The sequence below is a fragment of the Poecile atricapillus genome, chromosome 2 (genome assembly GCF_030490865.1).
Source record: "Poecile atricapillus isolate bPoeAtr1 chromosome 2, bPoeAtr1.hap1, whole genome shotgun sequence".
NCBI classification, from domain to species: Eukaryota; Metazoa; Chordata; class Aves; order Passeriformes; family Paridae; genus Poecile; species Poecile atricapillus.
Genome location: NC_081250.1, coordinates 117515820 through 117528693, shown reverse-complemented (window position 1 = coordinate 117528693; position 12874 = coordinate 117515820). Strand labels below are relative to the sequence as shown.

The 12874-nt window shown below is 35.6% G+C and overlaps 1 protein-coding gene across 8 annotated transcripts in view; it reads left to right on the top strand.

Moving 5' to 3' along the window:
• The window catches only part of ASPH (aspartate beta-hydroxylase), a 120443-nt gene that overhangs the window by 83744 nt on the left and 23825 nt on the right, over positions 1-12874 (top strand). For all 8 annotated transcript variants that reach the window (XM_058833813.1, XM_058833811.1, XM_058833809.1 and 5 more), the window contains 3 exons: positions 2492-2590; positions 3334-3423; positions 6877-7014. In XM_058833813.1, the coding sequence (XP_058689796.1) occupies positions 2492-2590; positions 3334-3423; positions 6877-7014 (327 nt within the window). The remainder of the gene's footprint in view (positions 1-2491; positions 2591-3333; positions 3424-6876; positions 7015-12874) is intronic.

Here is a 12874-nt window from a genome sequence, read left to right as displayed (position 1 = left end):
ATTTTCTTTTGAGCATTGCACTTAGGGACATGGAAACATAATGTTAAGGGTAATCCTCATAGAATTCAGCGCTATTTGTATTTTTAAAGAAAACATAACTTTAAAAGTAGTCCTGGTAGAATTAGAACTATTTTTGGTTCAAACATCCACAGATTATAAAAAAATAGAGAATTTTGTAAGACTGGTTGCTCAGCTAATAGCGCTTTTTCTGCCTGCATGCTGAGGCATGTGTGCATGGTTCAGTGAAGCATTATAAACGTGCATAAGCCAGCTCTGACTGAGCTATCTCAGGTACCAAAACCAGAATATCCACATGAACTCAGTACTCTGCCCTGGCTAATTAGCCACTGCTAGCCCCAGAGGTTAATTTTTATATTCATGATTAGTATTTAATGGGCTATGAGCAGTTTAGTAAAACTTATTTCTAAACATAATTAATATTGCATGCAGCAACAGCAACAGAGTAATACAATTTACATTAAATACTTCCAGTGTAATTTCTGCTGATTGTACCTCTTTGCTGCTCTTTAGGGGCTCTGAATGTAGATCATTCCTTAATGCAACTCGGCATAGTTTAAATGAACCGTAATACAGAAAATTCTATTCTGTCTTAATTAATCAGATAGCTTTATCCTATAGTTAAAGAAACTGTAACAAAATTATGTGGCTAATAAATATTTCTGTCAGTCATTTCATTTCACCCTGCAGGTACAGATTCTTGGATCAAAACAATTATACACAGAATGCTGTAGTCAAAAGGCATAAGATGCAGAAGGTGGTAGTGTGTTCTTATTCTAGGGATCAAGCTTACCCTTACTCTGGTACTTTTTTCTAATAATGTCTCATACTATGTACTTCCAATAGATTCTCAAATTGCTTGTTCCTTAATAATAAGTCTTTTCTGTGACAAGAAGTAAAATGCTGCTATATTTAACTCATAACATTTTGTATTTTCACACCTGTGATTTTTTGTTTTGCTTGGATGTAGTTGCTGTGCCTAAGATATGAGAAAAGAGAGACATTAGTCCAGAAAACTTCTTATGATTTTGCTTGTAATTATTTTGATTGAAAAGTGATATCAGACAGTAACTGGAAAAGGCAGAAGGAAATAACTATAGTGTAAGCAGGCATTTTATCCATGGCATAAGTTAAGTAGCTACAAAAATGGATTTAGGCAAGATAAATTGCTCATCTGTCTGTTGTTTTGTACTTAGCAGCTGTTTAGACATTCAGTGGATATCAGCCTCTGTAATTCCACTGCCTGCCAGGCTCCTGTGATGATCCTCACAGACTGTGGGTCTATCCTGATAAGACTGTCCACCCTTATTTTAAGGACAGAAGAGGTGTAAAAACAGATTAACTTAACCATGTAATTGATATAGCATAGAGCTAAAAATTATATTGAATATGTACATCATAGAAATGTAGAGCTGAAAAGTAGATCAAGACATTCTCTAATCTAATTTTTGCCCTTGCTGGGGTGGACCAAATGCACTTGAATTGTCTGCCTGGTGTTGGGGGTGCATGTTTCAGAATTCAGGTTGGCAGCTTCACACCTCCTTCCCCTGAAACACTGCCCCATATACTGATCCTTTCCTACAGCTGTCCCTGTACTCACAAATCCTTCTCTTCCACAGTTCCCATGAAATATCCATCTCTGGACATTTGCCCATGAGTTTCCCTTTTCTGCAAAATTAAGCAAGTTTGTAATTCAGATGTGATCTGAATCTTGTTGAGGGTACAAAATCTTTTGGCTGAATTTAGCATGCTTGGTCTTGGTCAAAAGAGTGCAGCACACAACTATAAAAGAATAATTTATCCATCAACTTCTAGTGTGAAAGCACATTGAGTCACCACTGCAGTAGACTTTTTATTACCTCCTTTCTCATGGCCAGAAAAGTGCACACTGTTCCAGAGAGCGCTCCCGTTCACCACTGTGCTGAGACTGCCCTTGGTGTTCCAGGGTTTGCACATCCCCATCTCATGATACTGGCATTACATTTCAGCTTCTTTCTAAATTGCAGTCATTATGCTTCACATATTTTCTCTTGCAAAAGCTAGTTTGTCACCACTGGAAATCTATCTAATTTAAAACTATTTCAGGTATGTTTCTGCTGCAGATTTTTTTCAAGAGTAGCTGCTTTCCTTCTGATTAGTCAAACCTGGAATAAGTAACTCAAATGTTAATAGTGGGTTAAATTCTATATTGTAGCAAGCTATACCTCAAGAGAGAAATGTAGAAAAGGACAGACAAGTGAAGAATAAAGAAAATTCTGTTGGAATAATTTTACTTCTGAGACTTCAAAGTTTGGCTCGTCTGGAGAAAGCACAAAAGTGAATGAGGAAAAGGAAGCACAGACAAGCCAAGTGTTTACCTGAGAATCAGAAAAGGAAGAAATAACCATTATATTAATAAATAGTCCTATGTACACAAGTTTGTTAATTTGCATAGATTCATACCGGTATATTTAATTAATTTTCTCTCAAACAGGTTCTAAGTCTGGCTCCAAATGATGGTTTTGCCAAAGTACATTATGGCTTCATCCTGAAGGCAGAAAACAAGATAGCAGAGAGCATACCTTATCTACAGGTACTTTTTCACCCACAGTAAATGTTTTACCAGCAAAATGTAGAATTGGAATGTATAAAATGTGTCAGACTAGAAGTGTACTAATTACAAATTACTGCTGAAGCCATTTGTTAGAGTTATGCGGTGTATTACTGCTTATGAACTGGAACAAGCTTGTGCATTGAAAACGATCAATTCTTAAACATCAATTTTATGTTATTTGTTTTATTAATATTTGTTTTATTAATTAAATAAATTAATAAATAATAAATAATTTTAAAAATTCATGAAATTTGGGCTAACCCAAAGTACAGAGCTCTGAGCCTCAAATTCTTTTGAGGTTGGTAGAATGCTGCAAACCTAAAGTTCTTGAAAGATCCATAGAAGCCTTACATATACTGCTGAGGGTTTGGGAAGAAGTACTACAAAATAAAACCTTAATCCAGCTTTATGAAATGCTTATATATATGTTTATAGAGCCAGAGGCAAGTATCCATCTCTGAATACGCCTCTGTCTTGGAAGGACTGAAGGGAGAGGCTGTGGGATTTGGAAAACTGGTAACATTCCTCAATTACTTTCTACTGACATTTTGTATTCATCCAGTTTAAGTTCCAGGTTACCATGGTGGTTGCATTTTCTATCTAATTTCATAGCCTGTCTCTTGCATAGGATTGACTGACTATTTACAGCAGTCAAAGGAACTCTTTTAGAAGTCCTACTGAAATTTTCTTACAGCTTTAATTTTTATTTTTTTATTTATTAGGAAGGACTGGAGTCTGGTGACCCTGGCACAGATGATGGACGTTTTTATTTTCATCTGGGTGATGCGTTACAGAGAATGGGAGACAAAGAGGTACATGTTTAACATCTCCTTACTTTAAAATCTAAATCTCTGAGTGGCTGGGCTGCAGAATCCAAAAGAGCATTTGATGATGGGCTTAATAATGTTGAAAACAAGAGTAGTCCGAACAATCCAACCTGCGTGTGTAGAAGTCAAGATGAACAACAGCAAAAAATCTGTTACAGGCATTGCAATACAATCTCAGCATTCCTTGTTTTAGATTTAACTTAAAACATTTAAGCTGGCATAGGGCAGCTTGAAACAAGGGACTAAAAATTTACAAGAATTTTAAATGTTTCTAGAATCTGTTTTCTGCTTATATCACTTACAACACAGATTTTAATGAGAGTTAAAAGAATTATGTGTATATTACCGTATAGAAGGCCTTGTATGACAGTGTTTTGTAGATGTTCCTTTATTTCCAAGGAAAAAGCACCAATGAGTATGTGATAAAAGAGGATCATGAGAGAACTGAATATGTGGGCTGAGTTATGAAATTTTTTCAATATCTAAGTTAGCAAATGAATCAGGAAAACAGAAATTTGTACTATGTATCTGTTGAGTGGCCAGCAAAGACAAGCATATGACACTGGAAGCCATAAGAGTTTATCTTTTGTTTATTTGAAATCAAATTATACTTACAAACAAAATTAAAAAGTATGAATTACCACTGTGGTCATGGTAGGGGAGCAGAGGACCTTTTTTGAAGACTCTGATTAGTCATGAACTTTAATATGGGCATGAATTAAAAAACAACAGGGAAAACAAAAACAACATTCCGGTTCCTAGGTGGGAAATCTGAAAAGAATAAGCATTAAAAATAAGAGGAGCAATAGCCATGAAAGTCACTGCTTTTTTATTACTTACCTAGTAATGTGTGCATTATTAATACCTAAAAAATTGTAAAAAATGCTGATGTCTAATACTGTGGCCCAATCAGTAGGTTGTTCTCCAGTATGGGGAACCAAATGGGCTGTGATGAAGACTCTGTATGTGATCTTCCTCAAGCCTAGTTCATCAGGTTAGCTTTTTTTTTTAATAATTCATGAAACTTTTATTACAAAACTTTAACTTACAGTAGATCTAGAACAGTGAAATGTAATATCTGAATTTTAAGTTAGGTTGCCTTCCCTGCAATACTATTCCAATGAGATTTTTTTAAAATTGTTCATTTTCAAGTGAGAATTAGTTTACTTCATTTTACTTAGAAACACATGCACACACAGACACACAGAGTCTGCTTTCACACTCTAACTCTGTCTTCTTCTCTCAAATCCCTGTACATTTCCATGGGACACTCTGGGTTGGGTTTCTGAGCCTAGAACATCCCATTGCCATGTTTGACTAAAGACACCACACAGATGTAGTTAATGTACATAATCTCTAACCCCAGGATAATTATGTGTTAATGTTTTGGAGTTAATGGCCAAATCTGCTGTAGAAAAAGTTTAATTAATGACAAATTAACTTCTTGGGATAGAGGAGACTTCTAAATTTATCAGTGGAAAGTCCATTGTTCAGCTAAATTTTTCTCACTGACCTTGCTGGACTTGCTGAATTTCAAGATTTAATCAAGGAAACAGATCAATATTTAAGTTACATGTGAAATTGCTATCACTGAAGGTTTGTTGAAGGGAGATATTCATCTATTAGAGCTAAATTAGGAGTTATGAATGTGGCCTTGGGAAGTGTTAGGGAAAAACAGTATTGAGTATGCCCTTTCCAGCTATAATTTGATAAAATGCCATATTGGCTTAAGAAAAGGGAAATTAAAACCATGGAAGTTATTACAAAACAAAGCACTCTTCACACAGAATGTATAAACTGAGTGCATCTCATACAATTTCAGTCTTGGAAAAGAGCTACACTGTTGGAGCTGTCCATGTTCCACTGCCAAGAGCTGCATGAGAAAAGGAATGTTTCTCACAGAGTCTTGGGAATGGAAAGGATGAGTGAGGCAGCCTAACCCTACTCCATCCTAGTAAAGGCAACTTCCATAGCTCAGTTCTTCTAATAAATAAAGATTACCTGTATTATACATTGTAATTATAGCTGATATATCTTAAAGAGCAGCCACATTCATTCTCATCACTCAGGGGCTGAAACAAGTAGTTAATTCCCCTTATCATTTGGCCTAACTCCAGACATTGCAAATGAATGCAGGCAGCCAGCATGAACAATCTATTGTTATCTCACTGGTATTACAACTTTGGGGAACAAATGCTATAAATCCTGATGATTCCATTTCAGTTAACCAAGATAACATTGAAATTTAAAAATATACTGTGTATTACACAAAGGTAATACACAGTATATTTTTGACCCATGCACAATTTTACTGAGCTTCTCTAGGGAGAAAAAGATGACAGTTTATATAAATATATATATATATATATATGCTGCTATTTTGTTCATCCACACTACTTTTGTGTCCTTCAAATAAATGCTGTAAGGCAACAATGTATTACAGACTTCCCTCCATACTTTGGGAGGGTTGTAAAGATCAGAGTACCAGATTTTTTAAAAACTTGAAGAAAATTTACAGACTGTCACCAAGGACTTTGGCCAGTTTCTGTTCAAGGCAGGGATTGCTGCCTGTGTCAGTCCCCCTGCCCTGGAATTATTATTCTCATATTTCCCTGCTTAGGTGTCCTGGGGTTTTTTTAGTTTGTGGTGTTTTGGGGGGGGGGGGTTGTTTGTTTATTTGGGGATTTTTTTTAATTGTTTTTTTCTGAAATATTGCTGGAGCAGCAATGCTGGGCAGGAAGGAGGAAGCTCTGTATAACCTTCTCTACATATGGCTTATCACAGTACTACAAACCCTGGATCTTTTCTTTCCAAGCATCTTATTTTCTTTCTTTGCTTTTTTTTGGTGCTATGTAGGGGTAAAACAAGTAATGTAAAGGAAGAGCAAAAACAAGCAAAGGTCCAGTACTAACTTCACTTAATTAATTTCTGTTGTGTGATCAATTTTGGTGTGGCAAAAAAAATTTGAAGAAACTCAAGTGCATTTAAGTATTAAAGAGTTAATGTTTTAGATCTGTAAAGTCATTGTTATTTTAATCATCACAGCATTTCTACTGGCAGCAGAAAACAGTCATCCTAATTTGTAGGTAGAGGAAACAGAGAAAATGAAATTGACTAAGATGAGAAACAATGAGATATTCCAAGTCCAAGGACAGGGCATGAATTACTGGCCCATATTTGATGTGAATGGTTCTGAGATTATCCTGTTTTGTTAATGTTGGACTGGGCTCTCTTGGTCAACTGATCTATTTTGTTATTTGGGTTTTTTTGTTTGTAGGTGGTTTTTTTTTTTCCTTAAAGTATTCGTTAGTACATTTTATTAAAAGAATAACCCCAAAATCCAAAGAGACAGCCTGCTACCTTTCCAGAAAGTGTTACTTTTTTCATTTAGGAGTTTGGCTGATATGAATTTGGTTGTTAACAACTACAATGTTTTAGGCATACAAGTGGTATGAACTTGGATACCAAAGAGGTCACTTTGCATCAGTTTGGCAGCGCTCCCTCTACAATGTCAAGGGACTGAAAGCTCAGCCTTGGTGGACAGCAAGGGAAACTGGATATACAGAACTGGTGAAGGTAAGGCTTCGTTATACTTTTATTTTTATTAGCATTGCAGCTATAATTTCAGTTATTAAGCAGAGAAAATGCTAATCAATAAGGTCAGAACTACTGACTGAATTCCCGACACCACTGTCAGATGAGCACAAAAGATACCATAAAATAAGCTTAGACATTTTCAAATTTGAGAATGGGGACAGGATGGCTGAAATTATTAATAAATACAAAATTTGCATGGTAGACAAATGCAACATCTCAAGTGGAAAATGACAGCACAATTTGGTAATGTCTGGAACACCCATTGTGAATTTTTAATTAGTCAGGAAAGGCGGTGCTTTTGAGCCATTGTGGAATATTTACTGACTTTGGAAGCTTTTAATTGTATGAGAGAAACAAGTGTGGATTCCCAGTGACAGTTTTAAGAAAAGATAATAATACAGAATTTAAATTCTTTAGAAGGTTTTTTATTTATTTAATGCAAGGCAAGTAGTGTGGTTATTGTTTCTAACATTAGTTTTTATTTGCAAAATTGCATTGTTTTTATTAATTTACTATAATTCTAACAATAATTCCTAAAAAAATTTAAAAAATTAGGAAGAGCTTTTTTTCCTGTGTGTATCAATTATTGGTTTGTGGTTTAGAGAAAACATTAGGGATAAATAATTTAAACCCAAAAAAGTATATTTCTAAAGAACAAATTCCTTCAGAGTGGTTGTTTCTTTATACTTAGTTACATAGCATATTTTAAAAAGAAATGGAAGAGTGGTTAGAAAAAAACCCATAAAAGTAGTTTTAAAAGGAATATTGCTCTTTGTTATGGTTTTGATGGCAACAAAAATAAGGCTAGAAATTTAGATTGAAGTGTGATTCTCTCCAGTGTAATTTCAGCCACACCAAAAAGCAGAGAGCTTTATGGACTAGCACATGAAATATGCTCATCTTGAACTAATTCTTGAGGTATGTGTGGGAATGGATGCCTCTTGCCATAAAAGATATGGAGAACTGGGAACTTTTTACTATGTTTCTCTCAAACAAAAAGGAAATACACATATTATTTGATTGGTGTTTTAGAGCTACATGCAGTGTTTTTTTACAGTTTCTTATGTGTAAACCTTTCACATTCCTATGTCACAAAGGTAATGAACCATTCACCCTTGGCATGAGTAAGCTTTGAAGGGTGAAATAATTCAGTTGTTGTTACAAAATGGCCAGAGCTTCACCTGGAAGCTTTTTTCGGATTGATCAGGCTGTATATGGAGGCCTTGGTTTGGATCAGCACCTTGAGTGGCTCCTAGAAGAGCTGCTCAGAAAACCAGCAAGGACAAAAATTGACCCCTGACCCCACAGAACAACTGCCTCTCTGGAATTCAATAATACCTTTTCATTCCAATCATTTGGTGATATATGTTTTAGCTGTTTTATTAGCAATATGTCAGTGAATCTAGACTAAATTGTGACTGGTAATTTACTTGCACGGGTATCATAATTGGGAGTGGTAAGATTTACATTCTTTAAGATAAAACTCACAATTTAAAGTATAAAGCCAAAATGTAGTTATATGAATCAGGACAAATATTTGTACTTTTTTTGTAATTAAAGAAAGTACTTGAAGTTTTGAAAGAAAGCAGGTTTGACATTAATTACTTACAATGTTGTAAGCAATGTAGTAGTATTCTTCAGGAAACAGCAAAAAAATTATTGATGACATTAGTTTTCTAATTTCTGAAGTACTCAACTTCTGTACCTGGTTTAGTTAAAAAAAAAAAAATCCCTTTCTCACAGAGCAAAACCAATCAACAGTTATTTCCTACTGCTTCATTTCATTCCTCTTACATCTGTGTGGGAAATGTGGGAAATGCTTCCAAATCACAGTGGTAGAATTCAATATGGATATATACTGTGTACAGCAATGGAGGCCCTGACCCTCTCTCTGAGTTTCACTGCTTGTTAGATGGCAATGAACTATTTTCAGTAACTTGGTATCTTAATACTAACTGAGCATTTATTTGGGGCTGGGGCTTTTGGTTCAGTTAGTAAAGCTGAACTCTCTGGTTCATTCCATTAACCTGCCCAGCTTTGGTCAGTGGCATCTTATAGCACAGACCTGGCTTGATTTTCTTATAAAGGATCATCCAGTTTCTTGGGTCTAGAGATGGAGATGTGAGTTTTGACATTGCCTTGCTTTTTCCATAGAAAGCCTAAAGAGAAAATTGTCTTTTTTTCAGTATTCTCAGTTTAATAACTTCCTTCTGAGGGGCATTCAGCTTAACCAGCTATAATCATACAGATATGAGACATACTGTCTGTGCTAGTTTTTGTTTGCAAGTGAACAAAAGGGGTGTTTCCACAGGATGATTCATTTTTACTATGCTAAATACCTATCTAACTATAGCATGTCTCCTTTTCTGTCCTACTACTTTACTTAAAAAATGGGGCCTGATGCTTAGCTTCCTGATGGGTAAGGTTAAAAAAAGACAATCTCATACTTTATCCATTTTAATATTACCTGTTTGCCTGAATGTCTTAAGGAAGAGGTTTTTGGGTTGGGCTTTTTTTTTTTTTTGCTGGTGGGGAAGACTGAGAATATCTCACTAACACTTATGAGGACATAGTCGATCTTAATTAGTGGAACTGTGCTGAAGGTATATGAATTTTTTAATCTCTCTGCAGCTCAATGAGGCTTAATGTTTTTCCTTGAAAGAATAGGGAGAGGCACCTGATTTCTCAGGGAGAAGAAAATATAAACCTTTATATTAGGAAGGGTGTGGTGAGTGATTTATGTAGAGATGTTCTTCTAGTGTTTCTGATTTACAGTATTTTAGGCCTTTAGATCTAGGAATTCAAGAAACCATCTTCCATTTTTGATCTCAGCTGAAAGGAAACCTTACCTTCATCTTTGAAAGCCTGTCCTTTTCCCTTGGGATGATTAACTTTCCTCAGCCAGTCATACTGAGTCATTGCATCTTTCTCCAGTACCTTCTGCAGAACCTCATTTATGGCATTATTCTATTCTGGTACTCATTTAAAAAATAATAAAAGAGATAGAATGGTGTTGGGTCTTAGAGACTTTTCACTGGTCTGAAATTAATATGTAGGCAATGACTTAAGCAACTTTGTCCTTTCTGCGTGTTGGGTCCTTTTACTTTTGGAAAGGACCCAGATGATGCTTTGCCAATTGTTTACTGCAGTGAACAGCTGATTGATTAAAGTAGATCTTGTATTGTTGCTTTTCTCTGATGGCTTAGATTTTATTAATTAAAGTTGCAAGTGCAGCAAGAAAAGTGCAGAAAGACAATGAAAGTATTGGCAACAGCACATATCTTTATAATTTTCCATAGTTTGACAGCTGGGCCTTAATGGTTTAGGGTAATAGCTAAACATTCAAAGTCAAGGGAGAAATTAAATTGAAAAGTGTATTTAAAGTGTAGCTGCATACTTTAAGGGGAGACTTGTGTTGAAAAGAGCAAAGATGATGCATACAAGTGCTGATGTTTAAGCTCTGTGAGTGATTGAATGGGTGCAAGGAATCTATTTTGAAAGGTTTAAAACACTGCCCCTTGGTTGGAAGTTATCAGCATTACCCAGTGAAGTGTGGTAACTGATTACAAATGCTTTCCTATTCTGTTTCAATAGCAAAGTGAAGTACATTAAACTCTTCACCACAATTTTATTTTATAGTTCAGTGGATTAAAATGGATGTGTAGTCAGTGGTTGTGCCTCACGTGAAGGGTAGCAACCTCATAATCTCTTCCTGTGTCTTTTATAACCACACATTGAAAGGGTTTGACAGCACAGAGTAAGGATGCTTGCAATATAATAGTCTCACATAAAAACCTCCAATATTAAAAAATCCCTATTAAATCCCTATTAAAAAATCTACATTATTGCCAGATGTACAGCAACTGTAAACTTCAATTGCTATTAGCAACTGTATTTAAAAAGCCATATGGAGGTTTATGGGAATCAGCTGCTAGCAAACAAGTACATATGCTCCCAGTGCTGGTTGCCTCCTGATTTTTCACTTGTAATCAGGATACTGCACCAAATATAATATGAATTTTTTTCCCTAACCTGGAACTTGATTCCTTACGTATCACGGAGCCATAAGTATATTCACCTTTTTTCCTGCAGATACCAACTCTTAGATCAGGAGCTATAAGTCCAAGTCCTGGACTTACTCATTATGCTTTAATGGTTTTTTTGTGTTCTTACTGTTCAAGGTATCCCTGAGAGACTGTAGTATCAGGGAGACCAAGGCTGGGTGGTGTTTGAATTCCCCACTTTATTTCTCCCTAGGAGCTGTCTGGTGGTCATTATAAAGCATAATCAGTGTGTTTGGTAGATGGGGGGGGGTCTATGTTTTCAGGACAGAAACCCTATTGATTTCTGAGCAATTTATGTCTAAAACATTGAGGACTTAGTTCAAAATTGATGAGATGTATTCAAATAAGTTTGTATCTAACATGTTGGGCAGGGAGACTTTAAACACAAGGACAAACACTCACCTTTATAGGTTATCCTTCATCCTGTGGCACTTGAGGGAGAGTAGAGGTGAGAGAGCAGCTGTTGCCTACAATGCCTTAGACCACCAGAGCTCTTCATGTGTCATCTTGTCTGCCTGGATGAATGCTCCCTCTTACCTTTCTTCAGCTGAGAGAGTAGGAGGAGTTTGAGGAAGCACAGAAGAACTTGCAATATCTTTTAAAGTTTTCCAGTTTTGTTGCTCTATATCAATTTAAATTGAGGCTAGTGTGAGTGTAGGTTATTCTTTTCGTTCTCTTCTCCAGCCAGTTCAAAACTAGGTACTCAAGCTGGCATTTCCTTTCATAGATAGGGTAGTGCTGAACAAGTAGCAGCACTGTTCTCATATACGTTTCTGATTAGGTGGAAATTTTTAATCTTTTTTTGTACCATACATTTTGTAAAAGTCCAAAGTTTTCCAAAGATATTAAAAAAAAAAAAAAAAAAGCCCGAAACAACTCTCTGCATTTTTATTTAATGCTAACTGTTAAATGAGTGTTATAGAAACCATCAGTGAGGGAGAATAATGTGAATGCACAAGGAAAAATATGTGTTCTTCCCCATTTTTTAATAGGTGAGAGAAAAAACCAATTTGTTATGATAGAGATTACTATAATAACAGAAGTGAAATCCATGTTTTCATACACTTTAGCCTAGCTAAAATTGTTCTAGTGGGAGAATGTAGCTGTATTATAGACAACATGTTCAAGCCAAAGTTTGCTTTGTTGAGCCTTTTATGATCTAGCAATATAAACCTATTTTGTCAGATCAACTTTTCCTTTAGGTAAAAAAGCTCAAGTGGAAAATGCAACTGTTTAATTTACATGAGAATGGCTAATAATCGTATGAAGTTTTAAGATTAAAAAGGGGCACTTATATCACCTAGTCTACTCTGTGCTGTACAGACTTTTGAGTTTCACTCATCATATAAGGAGGTAGTGTGGGAACATACCATAGCTTATTTCACTGTGAAATGGATTGAAAATGTCTTAGAGAAATGCATTGTTTACGAGCACAAAGGAAAAATGAAAACTATTCACCCAAAATAAGGTTTAGTGAGAAAAGTAAGCTGCTGGGAAATTGAAGTTGCTTTTATCCAGATCCATTGTCATACTGTGGGTTTTCCATTTGTATTGCTATAACATAAAATGACTTATTATTGGTAGAATAAAAGGTTTTCCAAGCCATCTGATTTCTCCAAATATAATGTCCTAAGGCAGCAGAGAACAGAAATTTTAATTCTGCTACTTTGTGTGTTTGTGTGCATGAAGTGTAAGGCAGCTCACACGTTCTTAATGGTTGTGTCCATAAATGATCACCTGGCATTTCAAGCTGTATATGATTTTTTCAATAGCAT